Raw genomic sequence first — 19,760 nt, forward strand, 5'->3', positions numbered from 1 at the left:
TCTAGGAATCAGGGAAAGTGAAATAGGAAAAATGAGGGGAGGTGGGCCATATATATATATAAGGGAAACGCATGGAAGACGAAGCGATGCCCTCGTCCAGAAGCGGAGCCAACCGAAATTTGCCACGTGTCCAAAGCATTTATTACCAATTGCATCATTTGCTCTCTCCTGGCTAAAATGAAAACCAGCAACAAAAAAACTATAACTCCATAGCCCGTCAGTTTGAACTGACGGAGATATGGAGTAGGGGGCAACTAATACGTAAAAATAAACTATGAATCAACCCGTCAGTTTCTGTCGGTCTAAACTGACGGGATTAGACAACTGGAAAAAGCTGAAGGCTCTAAGTCTAATGGAGGGTAATTCGAAGCTCCTGGGCCACCCGTAAAACGTAGCAAGGAACTGACGCCAACATGGCTGAAGGGGATAAGGCAAGCTGACGGCCTTGAGGCCGACGGTTCTATGTAAAACCATGACTTGGCCACCATGCATGAGTATCAGAGTCCTATAAGGAAATGATCCCACAATCTACGCTCATAAGGATTCCTATAAGGAAAAGACTTCTACTCCAAGGAAAAAAGGTCAATCCTCAACTACTATAAAAGCCCCAATACCCTCACAAATCGAGGTACGCATAATTAACCCCTCTCTAGCACTCTAGAGTTGTGAGAAGTTCTAACTTAACATTCGGAGGGTATTTGGCCGGTACCACACCGGTGCTCTCTAGTAGTTCATCTCCTTGTTATTGTGCAGGTGCTGTTTCGTGTGCGAGTATCGTGTAACTCACTGGTGGCTTTTCAGCATCATCATTCTCATTTACCCCCAAAAGTAATCTATTTATAGATTTTTATTATGCCATTCATTATGATTTTATGCACTTGAAAAAAAAATTAAAATTTATGATTATGACTTTTTTTTAATTGAATGGTTTTATATTGAGTGAATTTACAAAGTGAAACTTAGAAGTTACTTGCTTATTTATAAAATGCTAGATCGGAGAAAATGCACTTAAATTGTTTAGTTTTTTTTATATATGAACTGAAAATTGTCTATTCATTTCATATATAAAAGGGTTTGTATATGTAACAAATCTTTCTTAAAAAAAAAAAAAAAAAGACTAATTCTAAATAAAATTTATTCTCATTTACCCCAAAAAGTAATCTATTTATAGTTTTTATTATGCCATTCATTATGATTTTATGCACTTGAAAAAACTTAAAATTTATGATTATGACTTTTTTTTTAATTGAATGGTTTTATATTGAGTGAATTTACAAAGTGAAACTTAGAAGTTATTTGCTTATTTATAAAATGCTAGATCGGAGAAAATGCACTTGAAAATTGTTTAGTTTTATTTAGATATTTTCAGTTAAGGTTGCTAATTCTTACATATACAAACCCTTTTCTTTGTATTTAATTAATTTAGACTTCATACGGTTCAAGTTCCAATCTATTGGGCTACAATCTAGTTTATGTGAATTAAGATAATCAAAAAATAATTTCAAACGGTCCCAAAAATACTCTCTTGATAAAAATTACTAAACTAAGATATCAAACTTGTTAGTGTATCATGCATATGCATATGACATTTAGTACACGTTGATATCCTTAATCAATTAAAATCATGGAACAGCAATTTTTGCATGACTTTAGTCCAATTAGGGGATACCCTTAAATGAAATTTATTTCTATATATACCCCAATTTTAACATTTATATGGTGAATATTAATTTATCGAATTATATGTTGAGTTTGTCTTGGTCTGAATAGGTTGTGACTATAGAATGATTCTATTGTGTTTTTTATAGGTAGATAATGAGGGAGGAGGAGATGAGATTTTGAAACACAAACATGAGATATTATAAAGGATATAATTATCATTGAGCTATCACTTGAATCTCTCAATGATTTTATTGTTAAGTGAAGTTGTAATAATGCCTTTGATAAATTATATTTATTATCAAGAAATCTAATTTATAAAAAAAAAATAGATTATATTGTTCTATACTTTAAAATTTATTTTATTCTTATCGCACTATTTTTTTTTTTTTTTGGTTGCAGATGGTATTTATTTTGTTTGTAAATATTTTTGAAGTTTCAATGTTTACTAGAAAATTCTTTTTGAGAAGATACTAGAAATTATCAATTTGTAAATATTTGGGAATGTTATATGTCTCTATTTTAATTTAAGATTGTAGTTTGTTAGTAGGAGTTGTGTAAATGGGTAATAATGTGGGATAAATTGTTAGTTTAATATTTGAATAATCTTATTTACTTGTAGTAGATAAAGATGAGTTTTTTTTTTTTTTTTGGAAGAGTGATTTTTTTTTTTTAAAAAAATTTTAATGCTATATTCTATTATTTTGTAACATCTATTTATATGATTTTATGCTAAGGAAAGCCGGTTTAAAGTGAACTTCTTTCAACTCATTATTTGGCGGTAGAAAAAATTGTCTACGATTATATGTACTTTCAGTCACATGACATTTTTTAATAATAAATATGTCTTATTTAAATAATATAATTGGATAGTCTTATTAATCGTCATGTTAAGCGATTAGGAGTGAAGGAGATCACACTAAACTAATTTAGTGAAAAATATTGTACTAACCTATATTTATATATATATATATATATATCTAAAAGTTGAAGTGTAGTATTCATTGTTACTATACTCTTATTGAGCCACATTAGCGATCATGTCATCTACTTATTTCTCATTTCTATATACTAATTACAAAGTCTTCCCTATCCCTTTTATAGCTTTGGTTGAATTTTGGTTTGGGTTAATACTTTACTTTTTTGGAAATAGGAATTTGAGTTTATATCAAAACATAATCTATATAGCTATGAATTTGAATGTGTACCAATTGTTTGAGTAATAAATTATTATAAAATCTATATTTTATTCCTTTTGTTTCATTTTAATTTTGGTTGAGAAAATATTGTAATTTTGTGATGAATTTTTATTATTATTATTATTTCCTTATTTCTTAAGAGATGAGAAATTTGAATAATAAATTTGAAATTTATAAAATTTAGTTATATATTTATAAAGATAAAAAGATAAAAGATACTTGCAAAAATCTTTTCAAAGATATGATAATACTTGAAATAATTGTTATTTTTTTATATATTTTATAATCTATAAATACTATATAATAAAAAACGTTTGATAATTAGTTTTATATATATACATATATTATTTTTTTCCTTATGATTTTATACCAGACCTTTTCTTCCACTTTTCCCTCTGCTCTCTCTTTCTAACCTTTTAGGGTGCGACTCTCTCTCCAGCAAGATGACCAGCAATCACCACCCAGCTACTGTGGAGCCCAGTCTCACACCATCACGTTCAATCACCGCTGTCTTCTCCTCTGTCTCTACTCTCCAGTCCACTATCTATCTTCTCCTGCAACGGTTTCAGCCCCCAACACCCCAAGGCAGAACAACCCCACTTGAATGACTGCCTTAGTCCCACCGTTAAGCGAATCCTACCACAGGTCCATCTCTGGCAGTGGGTGTGCCTGCCTTCTCCGTTGTCATCGTTGGCCACTTGGCCTCACCAGGTCTATCTTTATCTCTCTTTTAAGTTTTTTTAAACTCTATGTTCTGAATTTTTTTCCCAGTAAGCTCTGATAGTTAGCTCTTCATCGCTTAAGAAATGAACATAGGCCAACCCTTTACCCTCAAAGTGTTTGACAAAATGCCTGAGCCAAACTGAAAAAGGGGCTTTGGCTTGGAGGCATCGCTTATAAAGATAGTGTTGACATTAAGCATCGCCCAAGTTTTATTGTATATTTGTTTGATTGTCTGATCTAATAGAAGCAATCAAATCTTTTGTTTAGCAACCAAAATAGGTCACCTTGATTTCACCTTCTAATTCAGTGTTTGATTATTTTGTTTCTCTGAAGCTTTGATTTGTTTGTCTCTCCCTGCCAATCACCCCTGTCAAAAGTATTGCTTTATTATTTTGGTGTCAACATTTGTAAAGCAAAAGGATTAAACTGTGAACATGAATTTCTTCACTGTCTAATATAAACCAACTGTTACTTTCAGTTCTAAAAATATTGAAAAATATACAAGTTTCAACTTAGGAAGTTAGAATTCTTGCCTGCTACTTTGAATAAAAGCCAATCAAGATGATAATATGATTTGTACCATTTTGTTCTTTAAGTTCTCTACACAATGAATGAATTTAACTGAAAAACAGTGTAACTTGTGTTAGAATGATGACCTTATTCCATCACATCATCCAACCTTTCCACCGTGGGAAAGCTAGCAATGAGTTGAGTGAGAATATTACATGAAATTGAATTATTTGTACAATTTTTGTTTATGTTCCTGTCAACTTTTTTGTTTTATCTCTTTACATCATCACAATTGGATACCTTCACCCCAATGGATACCTTCACCTCAATGTTATTCAATTGGGACCTCAGCTGGTGCCTCCATGATCATTGGAGTTCCAGCTTGATGCTTTCCTTGTGGCTTAGCTTGATGCTGAGACCAATAAGAATGGGCAGCCAAGACTCGGTCCAAGAGCTCTTGGGAACAGGTTCACCCCTTCTTTGTTGTGGGGCAATTTTTGCTGCGTGAACCAATGTTTTGTTCCTTTTCTAGAATTTAAGTTTGTACCATGTCCATTTTGCAGGTCTAATACTTGGAGATGTTCTTCTTACTAAGTATATACAATGTCCATTTAGCACATTGTTTTTTTCCTTCTTCCAGATTGTAGCCATTTATTTTAGATTTTTTTTTTTTTTTTTTTGGGTGTGGTGTACTTCTTATTGTAGAATTGTTTTCTCCCCTTTTTTTAGTATAGAGACACTCATTAGCTTGAATTCAAGCTTGACTCACATTACTAATCAGTTATAGAATACATGACAGAGCATGCTCAATGTCTAATAAGCACACACAACAGTACATGCTCAATGTCTTACAGACAATCAATATGTAAAATCCATTTACAATCCATGAACCCAGCTATGTTACTTGTCATATTAGGTGAAAGTTTTGTTAATCTATTGAGATTAAGTTCACGGTCTCAGGTTCTTAAAAGCTTTCTTTGAATTGTCTACCATTGAGTTGGCTTATTAGACTTGGAATATATGTAGTTTGATTTAAATCTAACCCACATATGTAAGAGGTTTTTGATGTTGCCTTCCTTACAGGTATAGAGTATGAGTATCAGCACTCTAAGTTGTGCGTGTGTGATTGGGTTATGAATGTACACTTTACACGAAGTTGTAATTTGTGTTTACAGTTTTAGGGATTAGTCTTATCGATATTAAAAAAAAAAAAAGTTTATAGCATTCAGATGATTTCACAGAATTATAGTAATCTAAGAGATTCTTTGATTTGAAAACTTGATCTTCATTGATACATTTTGCTAACTATCCGGTGCATCACACGGGTTAACAACTAGTAATTATATATTCCCACGCATCGTGTGAGTCTGCGACTAGTTCTTATTAATTTAAAAGAGCATCTGCCACAGAATGAACATTCAGATAGGCACCTATACCCAAGAGTAGTTGAAGGCCTTGGCCCCAGAAGAACTGATGATCTAAATAAAGCCTTGATCTCTAAGTTGGGCTGATTAGGAGCTTCTAATATCTTTAAGATTGAAGAAATCAATGGCTCCCAATTGGTAAGGAATTCGAAACTCAATTCCATTGCTTAACAATAACAAGGGTCAGTCTGTATATATATTATATACAGACTCAAATACCAATATATTATATATGGACTAATCCATGGGTCCATACAATCCCCAACAACTATCTCCATTCTCCTCCCTCCAAACTAATCTGAGAAATCAAAACCTAGTAGTAGACCTCATCCTGCTTGTTTCATAGAAATGTAACCCATCAATTCTATTCTTCAATTGGCTCTTGTTGATACTCATGGGCAAGTTCCTTTGAGACCCCTTATTGTTTTTTTAGAATAAAATTTATCCTCATTTATCCCCACCCAAAAAAATCTATTTGTAATTTTTTATTATTTGATTCATTATGACTTTATGTACTTGAAAATATTAAAATTTATGTTTATATGATGATGTTGTGTTTTTTTTTGAATGGTTCTTTATTTTGTAATGTTACAACTTGGAAGTTATTTTTTTATTTATGTAATTATACTTTGTGTTTGAAGGATTATAATATTTAGACATTTTAATTTTTAATTATAATGTTACATTTATAATTATAATATTAATTTTTTGTTTATCCTTTGTTATGTCTTATGTAATTTAAGAAAATGCACTTGAAAATTGTTTAATTTTATTTAGACATTTTCAATCAAGGTGGCGAATTCTTACATATATGCCCTATTTATTTCTTTTTTTAATTAGTTTTTAAATTAATTATGAATTCATAACGGTTTAAGTTTTTAATCCATTGGGCTACAATAAACAGCTGACTACAATTTTTTTTTTTTTTTTTTTTTTTTTCCAACTCAAAAAATACCACAAGGACCAAAGAGCCAATCCTTGGAAGCTACTAAAAGAAGATTTTGTAGCTGTCCTAAAACACAGCTGACTCCAAATAGCTACCCCAGCGAAACCAATGAAAATAACTAATAGGGAACCATAACTTAGGATTCCATAGTACCCAAAATATGCTCTATACAAGATACCACTAGCAACAGTTTGGGTAGAAGACAATTTGGTAGGCCAGGTGGAAAACTCGAGTCCCACTATTTCACCCCTATTTTCTCTTGTTAACTAAACAATGGAGAAATAAGTTTTTGAGCACAATCAAATCTAACTTGATTAAGATTTAGTCAATTGTAGGCCAATCTTAGAATTAAGTCCAAATTAAAGTGATTAACCAATTAACATAAGAATACAGAAATCAAAACTAAGCATGGATAAACAAATAAAATGAATAGCCCACAGAAATCAAAACTACAATAACACAGCCATAACACATGGATATGTTATTGAAGAGGAAACCTCAAGAATTAGAGGGAACCTTTGTGGTCTTACCACCGAAACCAATCCACTAGAATAGATAGTTACAGTACATAATATCTATGTACTCAAGCCCTCTAAGCTTTTGCTCGCAACCAACTTCGCAATTCCTTTCTCTACTCTACCAAATGGATTTGCAACTAAGCTCTAATTGCAACTTCAAGCTACCATGGCTAATTTTGGGTTGCTCCAATGATTCCTAAGGCGCTAATCAACACTCAAATCTTGAGATAGTGAAGAATATGATGGTATCAATCTCCACAGAATTCACCAATTTGCAGTTGCTTCCTAGGATTCAAGCCAAAGAATATCGAATAATGGAATTGAGGCAATTATACTGGTGGTGAAGGAGACAAAAAAGATGGGTTTTTGAAACTGAAGATGATGAAAGTGCCAGACTTTTGCAGATTGGTCAACTGCTTTTCAAAACAAATGCAGAGAGCAGTTCTTGGAGAATTGTTCTTGTTTAGCATATGCATATGAAACTGGCATTGGTTGTATGTCTTAGACTGATAAACATTGATACACAGCAATTGTCCAGTTGTGGAGTTGAACTTTACATTAGTGCGGCCTACTCAGAACTTGGAAAGTTGTTTATTTTTTTATACTTTTATGTGAAAATTACGCTTCAAATTATACACTAATGGTCCAGTTTAATACCATATGAAACTTAGTCCTATAACTTCAACCGAACACCATTTAAAAGACTCCTTATTTAACTCCATTTGGCAGTCTATTTTGTTTGAACAAGTATTATTCTTTTGTTTTTCCCTGATTTACAGATAAAGTGGGAGATGTGAAAAAACTGTCACAATCACTGATTTACAGGAACAATTTTCCTTTCCATCTGGACTTATTTACTGTGGAGGTGGATGGCAAAGCCAAAATGTAATATTCCCACTTAAATTAACTTAGTGGACTAGTAAATGTTGCTATATGTTACATTACTCACTACTATAGTGGACATTAGCAAGTAAAAAGAAAGTGACGAAGATCTTATTGTTCAACAGAGAAGAAACACACCAAAATTTCTTAGTGACAACCTGGACCAAGTTAAAGTCCAGGACCTACCGTTATTCAATTTTGAGAAGCTAGCAAGTGCAACTAACAACTTCCATCTATCTAACAGGCTTGGGCAGGGTGGATTTGGGCCCTTATATAGGGTAATGGTTGCTCTACTAGAGGTTTCTTGTCTAATAATTTGAATGTCTAGTTAACCAATAGATGTTTGTTTATAGGGAAAATTGTCAGATGGACAAGAGATTGCAGTAAAAAGTCTTTCTAAAACTTCAGGACAAGGGTTACAAGAATTTATGAATGGTGTGGTGGTAATTTCTAAACTTCAACATCAGAATCTTGTTAAGCTCCTTGGTTGCTGTGTTGAAGGAGAAGAAAAGATGCTGATCTATGAATTCATGCTAAACAAAACTCTAGATGCATTCCTCTTTGGTAAGTTAATTTTGATGCCCTTTCTTATAATACATATAATACATTTGTGTTACAGGTAAATTTTCTGCGTATAATTATCAGTGTATGAGTAGTGATTGTTGCACACACTGTGTACATACACACCGTGGGCAACAAGAATTACCGTTATAGTATTATGAGACATTTGAGCAATGTTTTTTTTTTGTCATACTTCAATTGAAACAGACTTTTCCAATTCTCTTATAACTTCACCACTAGAACTTCTTTTTCAAATTTTATGTTCTTTCACCTTGTGAGTTTCTCATAATGATTTTGTTTTAATTCATTAGATCCTCACAAGGAAAAACTATTAGATTGGAGAAAACATTTCAACATTATTGAAGGAATTGGTTGAGGTCTACTTTACCTACATAGGGATTCTAGATTAAGGATTATTAATAGAGATTTAAGGGGAAGTGAAATCTTGTCGGATAAAGAGCTAAATCCAAAAATATTAGATTTTGGAATGGCCAGAATTTTCGGAAATAATGAAGACTAGTCCAATACTAATAGGGTCGTTGAAACGTAGTAAGTACCTTTTGTTTTGGTCAATTCAATTTAAATTAGTACTAATAAGTGGAAGAAGAAACTCTGGCTTTTATTGTGACGAGCAGTCCGTCCATGAGCCTTTTAGGATTTGTAAGTGAAAGCTCAGATTTGTGCTAAAATACAAGAGCTTGTTTAGACTCCCAATTAAAAATTACGGTTAGATTGCTTTTACTTTTAACTTAAACTAAGTGTGGAATAAGAGTAAATAAACGCAATGAACCAATAGTACTACCCTAAGCTATATTCATCCATCATCAACAAAAAAATGAAAACTTAAAGAGTAGGGAAGAGAGATGCAAACACAAGATAACACTGAGACATGTTATCGAAGAGGAAACCGAAGAATTCGGCGAAAACCTCTCCACGACCCTCTAAGTTGAAATTGATCCACTAGAGAATAAAGTTGGAGTACACAAATAACAAAATACCCTCCAAGCCTATTCTACCCTATGTACTCGAGCCTTCCAAGCTCCTGCTACTAACGGACTTCACGAAGTCTTGTCTTCTCTAATTTTCCGGATCTCGCAATTCAACCTGATTGCATCTGTCAATGAATAGCTCCTTCCAATGTTTCCCAGCAGCACCAAAATCTCACTTAACACTCAGAATGGGTCTGGTAAGTGTTTGGGCTAACAACCTCTCAAGGATCTAAAGATGGAGAGGTAGGAGTTTGAGGAAAACTACAAGGAAATGTGTAGATGATTGTAGGTATAACAATCTCTCACTTTCTAGTGTATTTGCTAGGGTTTTCTTTTTGAAAAGCATTTTTTACAATTCGTGGGTAATGAGGGTATATATAATGTGGGTAAAGACTTGGTAAAGCAAACACAACTTTTTGCCAAATAGAAACTTTCGCGGGTCCTTCGTGAGTTGGCCCTTCTCGTGAGACAGTCGCGAAATTGATAGCCTGACACGACTCTTCATCTTCTAGTCATGTGCTCCACACGTGTCTTTTTCGCGGGTTGCTACTCGCGAGCTACTCACGAGCTAGTCGCGAAATCCACTGATTCAACTTTTGAAGCTTGTTTCTTCACCAATCTTTCACACTCATTCCTTACAAATAAACCCACATACATACAGGGGAAATGATTGAAGAAATTACAATCAAATTTGATACGAAATTAAAGCCAACACAGTATGGTTGGAAATCATAACTTTATAGTAAGTCATCCTTATCTCATGAGCCTTTCAATTTATTCAAGTATAATTGTCGTTTTGAATGATATTTTATCATTTCCTCTCTTCCCATTTTAATTTTTATGACATCCAATAAGGGAGGGATATTCTCCAATTTATTTATTTTTAAGGAGGTCAAAACAAGGGAAAGGGGGATAAATATTTTCCTCCGCTTTCCTCTCTTTTCATTTGATAATCTCTACTCCTTTCCTTCCAAACTTCCAAACATATTGTTAGTGGAATTTTGCATTGACCTACAATGAGATTGCATTGAATCTAGTATTACATTTTGCTTCTTTGAACTGATTTCTTTCTTTCATTAACCTTCCTGAATTGGATTTGTTTCCTTTTCTCTTGACTACTTGGAATATTTGGTTCACAAAGCATGCACTCTTTTTGCTTATCACGACTTATATTTTCTTGGATAATAAAACATGCAAGAGAATTTTTCCACTTAGATATCCATACTGTTCTTGCTCCAAAAATATCAGTTTTGATCGCCTGGTCCCCTCTTCCGGTCATCTAGCGAAGCTTAACATGGCACCTGCAAGGGAAACCCAGTCAGGGCCTTTAGGACCACAATGGAAACTGGTTGACAGGTTTTTCCTTAAAATTGGGCAATACTTACGAAGTGTTAGAGCAGAGTTTTGTGCTTCAAGGAAAGGAGTATAACACTATAACTGGCTTGGCAGGTGCATTTAGACATATATATTTTGTTTGAAACAAATTCAGTTCTGGTTTTTTCTCCATGGTTTTCTGTGTAAGTGTCTCATGCTAGGAAGATTTTGTGCCTGGACTAGAGGGTTGACAGGTTTTTTCTCCATGGTTTTCTGTGTAAGTGTCTCCATGTAATGGTTGCACAGATTTTTTTGGCTACGAAGAGTGGGGAAGAGTGGTGAACACCGGAGCAAGATGAAATCCAAGTGCTTGCATTTTGTTTTCCCTAGTTTGTTTGTACGGCTCAGAGGACTTCTAGCATTCCTCTTGTGTGGGATGCATTGAGCATGCCCCACCTTATGCTGTAGCATGTATGTAAGCTAATAAATGTAAGAAAAAAAATGTAAACCCGAGATGGAAGATATCATGATTGTTATACAGAACTTGGATCTTGAAGCCTGATTTAAGCTTACTCCAGAAATAACTAGGTGTTTGAGAGTCTAGGCAAGGAATGCCACAAACATTCAAAATTTCACATCTATCGTAACAGTTGAGTTAACAAGTTTTTATTGGTTCTTATTTGGATTTATCATTGACAACATTTTTTTTTTACCTATTACTAAACAATTTGCCATATCAACAGGGTTTGAACCTTTTTTTTTTTTTTTTTTATAATAGGTACGCATTTTTTTTTTTTTTTTTTTAGGTAGTGGTGTGCTGAACAGTAAATTCATTAATGAAGAGTAACTAAAATATATATATTTTTTATTGTTTTCATTTTTCAGTTTTCAGCAAAATAAGTTCTATTCAAACACACACTTAATGTTAAAATTAATTAAAATTATGAATAAACACATAGGTTTAGGAGTATTGCAAGTGCTCTCATTGTCGCATGTAAATATGAAGAAGAATGGTGATAATTCTTAAGCTGATGAACTTGTAAAATTAGAGTCTAACAACTTAGAGCATCCGCATTGGGCTTGCTATATGCCAAATGTAAGGCACATTTGGCATACAAGCCCAAAAAACGCCAGCAACGGGAAGGCCATAGGCTAAAATGCTAAAAAAATTTGAGATATAGCTATAGTACCATCTCAAATGTAAGATGGTACTGTAGCTGAATTGCATAAAAAAAATAATTTTTTAATACTCTCATTTCTCTCTTTTCTCTCATTTTAACCCGGCAATTTCTCTCTCCTCTCTTATTTTTTCTCTTCTTTTCTCTCTCTTTCTTTCTGCTCTCTCTTTTTCTTGCTCTCTGATTCTTCTCAATATCTTCACTCTCTCTGGCAACTCTCTAGATTGGCGTTGGGTTTCTAGATCGGTGGTGGGTCTCTAGATTGGCGGTGGGTTTCTAGATCGGTGGTGGGTGGGTCTTCGCTTTTTTCCTTCTCCGGTAACTCTCTCTTTCTTTCATTTTTCCTTTTCCGCGTGGGTCAACAAAATCAACTTCCTTCAAGCTTCCCAACGGCGAATTCGCTTTCTTTGAGCTTCGGCGGTGGTGGGTCTGGTTTTTGACTGTGGGTTACTATGATTTTTTTTTTTTTTTTTGGTGGTGTTGATGGGCGGAGAGGGTGGTGGTGGTGGTGTTGACTATTTTTTAACCGTGGGTTGCAAGGTTTGCTTGACTGTTTGGTGTGTGAGACAAAAATATTGTGGGTTTTTTTTGTTTCTGTTTTGGTTTGGGTGTTGGGGGAAATTCTTGATATAAACGAAAATTTGTGTAAATTAATGTGAAAGTTGATTGATTTAGATTTGAGGGAATGAACCCAATTTTTGTGAATCGTTTGTGTGTGTGTGTGTGTGTGTTTTGGCCCGATTGATTTGGAAATGGAGTCCGATTTTTTTGAATCGGTGTGGATCGTGGCAGGTCGTGGTGGGTTGTGGTGGCTCTGGGGCTGAGGATCGTGGTGGATCGGCGGGTTTGGAGTTCTGGGTTAATCTATGGGTTTGATTTTGATTTTAATTTTGTTAATCTATGGGTTTCTAGGTTTCGATGGCCATGAGTTTGTGGCTGGTGTTTCTGGGGTTTCAAGAAAACAACAGTTTTGGTATGTTCTTCGTGGTGGTGGTAGTAGCAGGTAGTTGCAGAGGTTATTTGGGTATTGGGATTTTGTTTTTATTTGGGTTTTAGGATATATTATTTTATTGTGTAAAAATATTATTTTAATGAGTAGAATAGGAAAATAAAAGTTGGAATGTTGGGTGTATTGCAAAATGGTATGGTATAAGTGGTATGGTATGGTATAAGTGATATATGAGATCCGGATGTGGATGCTAAGGCAAAAGATGAAGGAACTTAAAAAAAGAAAAAGAAAAAAAGGATATCAATCAAGATCATGTGCTAAGAAAAATGTAGACTACTTTTATTATCACAGGAAAGCATACCACTAATAATAATGCAAAGATTTGAAACAACACATGGGATAGGAAGAATGAAAAGAAGCTCTTAGAATCAGTTACTCATTATTGGCTTACTAATTCTATATATATGTGCTCATAAAGATTTACATATGTTATTAATGTGATGTGTGCTCTTAATCCCTAACTCAAGTTATTCTATCTCCTAGTAACTATCCTAAACACGTAACTCTTGTAATCACGTCCATATGAGCTCTAGCTTGATTGTTTTTGTCTTTTTTTTTTTTTTTTGGGTACGTTCCTAATAGATATGTTCCATCTACATGTTGCATGGGAATGTTAAATGCAACAATTTCTCATGTGTAATTTCTTAAGAAATTAAAAAAAAAAAAAAACTTTTACGTCGCATATGCCAATTTCTTCACAAGCAGGCTTTTTGAAATTTTAATTAAAAATTTATTATTTTATATGAAAAAAAAATAATGAAAGGACCTATTCTATTACATGTGGATGATATCTAAGAATGAAACTATATTTTATTTTGGGTATGTGATGCAAGTTAAATGACTATATACTAGAATCTTAAACGGTATGCATGAATAACACGATTAAACATGAAATTTTCAAAAAATTTCATTAAAATGCACTTTATTCACATTTTGAACAAATACCTAAGAAAAATTCTCAAATAAATTGAGATAGAAAACTAATCTATCTTGACATCTGTTGGGTCTCAATCTAGTCTTATGTGAATTAAAAAAAAAAATTAACAGTTTTAATCAATTTGTACATGTTTCACGATTAAAGAAAATCTCTTCTTTTCTTTGCCCTCGTATAGACACTGCACTATTTTTTTTTTTTTTTTTTTTAAATTTAAAACTTAAAATTTATCCTTCCTCTTGTGGGCATGTACCATCATTGCCTTCTTCTAAATCTATTTGAAACAAGAGACCAAAACTACGCTAACAATGACACGCCCAAACAATTGGGCCTTTACCATGTGGGCTGGACCAATGGTGCCAGTGCAATGTGCACGTGCACCCAACAACATCAAATTCTGTCCATTTAATGGTTCATGACTTCTTCGGCTTTTATTTTTTTTTGAATTTGCTTTTTTATATCGCACATCCACTTTTATATTTTAAGTATGAACATTTTTTTTTCTGCTTTTTAATATTGGTATATTAATTTTAGCATTAATTGTGGAAATGTGTATGAAAATGGCGGATATAAAGGAGTGTGAAAAAATATTTAGTCTCACTTTTATGAAATGGTAGATATAAATGATACTTATTATGGAAAATCTAATAACAAAAATAATGTCAAAATAACAAGAAAATAATTCAACTATCTTCCTAGAGATGGATCATGGAAGCTTCCATGGAGCCATTGTGTGGTTTAATGCTGAAATGATTGTTGAGAAGAAAGTTTGTGAGTTTTTTCACAAGCCTTTATAGTGATCTTGTGTGTGAATGCAATCCATTGGGTATCTAATTTCAAAATATTTTGCTTCAAAGACGAGCAAGTTGACAAATGAATATTGTTTCACATTTGAGTCAATATGGGCTGCTTTGACTTTGAGTAATAGAAAGTTCAACTATGCAGCTCTTTAAGAAAAGAATGAAAAGAAGCAATGGCTGAATGATGCTCCTGGCATCTAAATCTTCATTCTCAGCATTGAACAAGTTATGGGACGTGTTCGAAATACAAGTATGTCCGTTTTTATAGTCTTGCTATGTTGCGTTTGTTTAGAATTTGGTTCTGCCACAGACACCATGACAGCTTCTCAACCCATCAAAGACCCTGACTATATAACCTCCAATGGAAGTGCTTTCAACCTGGGATTCTTCAGCCCTGAAAATTCTACCAATCGATATGTTGGAATATGGTATAATAACATTTCTGTATTCACAGTTGTATGGGTAGCTAACAGACAGAGACCTCTAAGGGATTCTAATGGGGTTCTTACTATATCTGAGGATGGAGTTCTTGTGGTACTAAATGGACAAAAGGAGGTAATTTGGTCGGCGAATGTTACAAACTCTGCTCCCAATTCAAGTGCCCAGCTTTTGGATTCAGGGAATCTTGTCTTGCAAGAAATCACTACAGGGGCAATCATATGGGAGAGTTTCCAATATCCTTCTGATACATTCTTGCCAAAGATGAAGCTTAGTGCTAATGTAAGAACAGGCAAGAAAATGCAGATTACATCTTGGAAAAGCCCTTCTGATCCATCCATTGGAATCTTCTCTGTCGGTATTCAACCTCTTGGTCTTCCCCAAGTATTCATTTGGAAAGATGGTAGCCCACATTGGCGCAGTGGTCCATGGAACAGTCGGATCTTCATTGGAATACCGGATATGAATTCTGTATATCTTGACGGATTCAGTTTTGTAGATGATCAAGATGGAAATTTTTATCTAACTTTTGATTTTGCAGACAAGGCTGTATCGTCATATTATGCCTTGAATTCACAAGGGAATCTAGTGCAAAAAGATTTGAATAATGGGAGAGAGGATACTGGGTGGTCAGCTTTGCTGACTGAGTGTGACGTTTATGGCAACTGTGGGGCATTTGGAACCTGTAATCCAAAGAATTCACCAATTTGCAGCTGCTTCCAGGGGTTCGAGCCAAATAATACCAAAGAATGGAATCGAGGAAATTGGACTAGTGGATGTGTTAGGAGGACACCGTTGCAGTGTGAGAGGGTGAACACTGGTGGTGAAGGCAAAAAAGATGGTTTTTTGAATTTGAAGATGATGAAAGTGCCAGACATTGCAGTTTGGTCAAGTGCTTTTGAAAACAAATGCAGGGTGCAATGCTTGGAGAATTGTTCTTGTATAGCATATGCATTTGACACTGGCATTGGCTGTATGTCTTGGACAAATAAACTAATTGATACACAGCAATTCTCCAGTTCTGGACTTGATCTTTACATTCGTGTGGCCTACTCAGAACTTGGTAAGTTGTTTTTGTTTTATACTTTTATGTGAAAATTAGGCTTCAAATTATCCACAAATGTTCTAGTTGCTAGGTTACTTAGTCTTCTAACTTCAACCAAGTAAATCAGTGTAAAAAGATTCTTTATTTGCAGCTTATTTTTTTTTAACAAGTATTATACTTTTTCCCCCCTGATTTACAGGTAAAGCGAGAGATGTGAAAAAAATTGTCACAATCACAGTGATCACAGGAACAATTTTCCTTTCCATCTGCTCTTATTTATTGTGGATGTGGATGGCAAAACAAAAATGTAATATCCCCATTTAAATTTGCTCTGTGGACTTGTAAATGTTGCTATATATTTCATTACTGACTACTATAGTGGACATTAGCAAGAAAAAAGAAAGCGACAGAGATCTTATTGTTCAACAGAGAAGCACAACCAAAATTTCATAGTGAAAACCTGGAACAAGTTAAAGGCCAGGAGCTACCACTATTCAATTTTGAGGAGCTTGCTAGTGCAACTAAAAACTTCCATCTATCTAACAAACTTGGGCAGGGTGGATTTGGTCCTGTATATTGGGTAATGATCGCTCTACTAGAGGTTTCTTGTCTAATAATAATTTGAATGTCTAGTTAACCATTTGATGTTTGTTTATAGGGGAAATTGTCAGATGGACAAGAGATTGCAGTAAAAAGACTTTCTAAAGCCTCTGGACAAGGGTCACAAGAATTTATGAATGAGGTGGTGGTAATTTCGAAACTTCAACATCGGAATCTTGTTAAGCTCCTTGGTTGCTGTGTTGAAGGAGAAGAAAAGATGTTGATCTATGAATACATGCCAAACAAAAGTCTGGATGCATTCCTCTTTGGTTAGTTAATTTTGATGCCCTTCTTTTTAATACAAATGCATTACAATGTTAAATTTTCAGCATATAAATGTCAGTGTATTAGACTATGAGTAATAATAGTTTTCTGCATAGGAATTACCGTTATACTATTTTGAAACATTTGAACAATGTTCTCTGTTGTGATACTTCAATTAAACAGACTTTTCCAATTCTCTTATAAGTTATAACTTCACCAATAGAACTTCTATGTACATATTTCATGTCCTTTCATCTTGTGAGTTTCTCTTAATGCTTTTGTTTAAATTCATTAGATCCTTGCAAGGAAAAACTGTTGGATTGGAGAAAACGTTTCAACATTATCGAAGGAATTGGTCGAGGCCTACTTTACCTTCATAGAGATTCTAGATTAAGGATTATTCACAGAGATCTAAAGGCAAGTAACATTTTGTTGGATAAAGAGCTAAATCCAAAAATATCAGATTTTGGAATGGCTAGGATTTTTGGAAATAATGAAGACCAGGCCAATACTAATAGGGTCGTCGGAACATAGTAAGTACCTTTCGTTTTGGTCAGTTCATTTAGATAATAGTAATAATATATGATGACAAGATTTTGATGTGTTTTATTGTTAAAAATTTAGTGGCTATATGTCTCCTGAATATGCAATGGAAGGAAGATTTTCAGAAAAATCGGATGTTTTTAGCTTTGGGGTGTTGTTACTAGAGATACTAAGTGGAAGGAGAAACTCTAGCTTTTATCATGATGAGCAATCCATGAGCCTTTTAGGATTTGTAAGTTGTCCTTATCTCATTGCCATATTTTTTTAAATCTCCAATAATTTTCAGTACTGATGCTAAGAATTTCAATCTTGTTTTTATGTTTCCAGGCATGGAAATTGTGGACTGCAGACAACATTATAGCCTTAATTGACCCAATGATATATGAACCATGCTTTGAAATGGAGATGTTGAGATGCATACATGTCGGCCTGTTATGTGTGCAAGAATTTGTCAAAGATAGACCTATTATATCTGTTGTTATTTCCATGCTTAAAAGTGAGATTGTTGATCTTCCTCGTCCAAAGCAGCCGGCATTTATTGAAAGGCAGATTGCCTTAGATACAAACTCATCTCAAAGCGGCCAAAAAAAAATTTCTGTTAATGATGTTACTGTTACAATGCTTCAAGGTCGATAGCTAGCGTGTGTTCTTGACAATTGAGATAATTGGTTATATATTTCTGACTTTATGTTGGGATCTTTACACTGTTTACAATTTTTTGTTTTTTTAATTGAATCATTGCTAAGAAATTTAATTTATTAATATTTTTTATTTTTTATTTTGGCCATCAATCTACCCTCTTAAATCCTGCTACCACCCTATGTTTACCTAAGTCAAGCTTCTCTGTTCGAATTGGTTTCAAAGGCTATTCGCTGTGTTATCCAATCTCACCTCAGGTTCTGTTCCCTTTCTCTACAATTTTTTGTGTTTATTTTTCAGTTGAATTTTGGACTAAGATTCTCTGTATTTTTGGCGATTTTCCTTGTTAATTAATTAATTAATTTTTCAAGTTCTTAAAATACTAAAGTAGACTTGTTTTGAATTAAAAAAAAAAAAAAAAAAAAAGGCAAAGAAAAAAAGACTAAAGTTTAGAATTTTTTTTTTTTTTTTTTTTTTTTTTTTTTTTTTTTTTTTTTTTTTTTTTTTTTTTTTTTTTTTTTTTTCACAAATTAGCTACAAATTGTTATGGTTTTGCCACTTGATATTACTAAATGTTTGAGTGATTATTCAAAATATTTATGAACTTTTTTTTTTTTGTTCTTCGTCTTCCTTGTTCCATTCGTGTTTTCTTTGAGATTTATAAGAAAATAAATTCATTTGTGTTTTACAAAAATTATTTACTTATCTATTCATTATTCACATGTTTGATTAGATTATGATAGTATTTACAAAAAAATTTCAAAAATTTTTCCCTACCTTTTATTTATTATTTTTTAAGGAAAAAGAGTTACAACCAACACTTCTGCTTGGGATCAACCATCTATTTCTATTGTGTGGGTTCAAAGTCTTATTAAAAATTTTAAAATTAATTATGCATTCTTGCAATTTTGCGCGAACATAAATTATATTTCCTAATTTAGTTTTATCTGTTGTTTATAGATGATATATTCTCAATGAGAAAAAGCATAAGGATTTTGAAATATACTAAAATTGTTTCCCTTATTCTTCCTTGTCTCCAATTCCAACTTCAATCTTTATGTCACATAAAAGGTGTTGAAGTAAACCTTTTTGCACTGGTTTTATACATTAGTTTTGTTGAGTTTTATTAATTTTTGAGATACATTTTCAATGTTTTGGATTGTATATAATAAGGAAAAAAAATAGTTTTCTTTATGTTATTAAGAAATTAATATTTTCCCTAACTTACCTTTTGCATTCTTGAGAAATATTGTACTGTCTTTAGTTTTGGTATGACATAATTAGTTTTATCATCTTTATATAAAACTTTCCAGTGCATTGCACACATTAGCCACTAGTTACTATTAATAAAAATACATATAAACATAACCAACATAGAAATAAACAACAACATAATGCTAAAACTAGTAATGATGGTAATCATAATGATCATAGTACTTCTTGATTGTAATTTTGGTTTTCAAGCAATACCCTTAACCTTTCTTCCCTGACTCCATGACTCTGCAGCAGTTTCTCCGCGGAGACTGTCCAGAAACAAAGCAAAAGAAACCACATTAAACATTTTGTTTGAATCAAAAGAACCCAC

At 33.3% G+C, this 19,760-nt stretch overlaps 1 protein-coding gene across 2 annotated transcripts; it reads left to right on the plus strand.

Moving 5' to 3' along the window:
• The first annotated feature begins 3,223 nt into the window (after positions 1 to 3,223).
• On the plus strand, positions 3,224 to 18,373 carry LOC112029344 (G-type lectin S-receptor-like serine/threonine-protein kinase At1g11330). Of its 2 annotated transcripts, XM_065780905.1 has the most exons (11): positions 3,224 to 3,569; positions 7,759 to 7,864; positions 7,987 to 8,139; positions 8,215 to 8,425; positions 14,792 to 16,147; positions 16,329 to 16,436; positions 16,519 to 16,709; positions 16,788 to 16,998; positions 17,289 to 17,526; positions 17,618 to 17,768; positions 17,864 to 18,373. In XM_065780905.1, the coding sequence occupies exons 5-11, from the start codon at positions 14,875 to 14,877 to the stop codon at positions 18,170 to 18,172; spliced, it is 2,481 nt and encodes an 826-aa protein (XP_065636977.1). In that variant the 5' UTR covers positions 3,224 to 3,569; positions 7,759 to 7,864; positions 7,987 to 8,139; positions 8,215 to 8,425; positions 14,792 to 14,874; the 3' UTR covers positions 18,173 to 18,373. The 2 variants fall into 2 exon arrangements, with proteins under 2 accessions (XP_065636977.1, XP_065636978.1); XM_065780906.1 differs by lacking the exons at positions 7,759 to 7,864; positions 7,987 to 8,139.
• The last annotated feature ends 1,387 nt before the right edge of the window (positions 18,374 to 19,760 follow it).

Source organism: Quercus suber, unplaced genomic scaffold (assembly GCF_002906115.3).
Source record: "Quercus suber isolate HL8 unplaced genomic scaffold, Cork oak 2.0 scaffold_250, whole genome shotgun sequence".
NCBI classification, from domain to species: Eukaryota; Viridiplantae; Streptophyta; class Magnoliopsida; order Fagales; family Fagaceae; genus Quercus; species Quercus suber.

What these genes read in the sequence shown, in the direction of transcription:
- LOC112029344 (XM_065780905.1), top strand. Translation starts at nt 14,875, where the DNA reads ATGGGACGTGTTCGAAATACAAGTATGTCCGTTTTTATAGTCTTGCTA. An exon ending in TGTGGCCTACTCAGAACTTG is followed by an intron (nt 16,148 to 16,328) that starts GTAAGTTGTTTT and finishes CCTGATTTACAG; the next exon opens with GTAAAGCGAGAGATGTGAAA. An exon ending in GATTTGGTCCTGTATATTGG is followed by an intron (nt 16,710 to 16,787) that starts GTAATGATCGCT and finishes GTTTGTTTATAG; the next exon opens with GGGAAATTGTCAGATGGACA.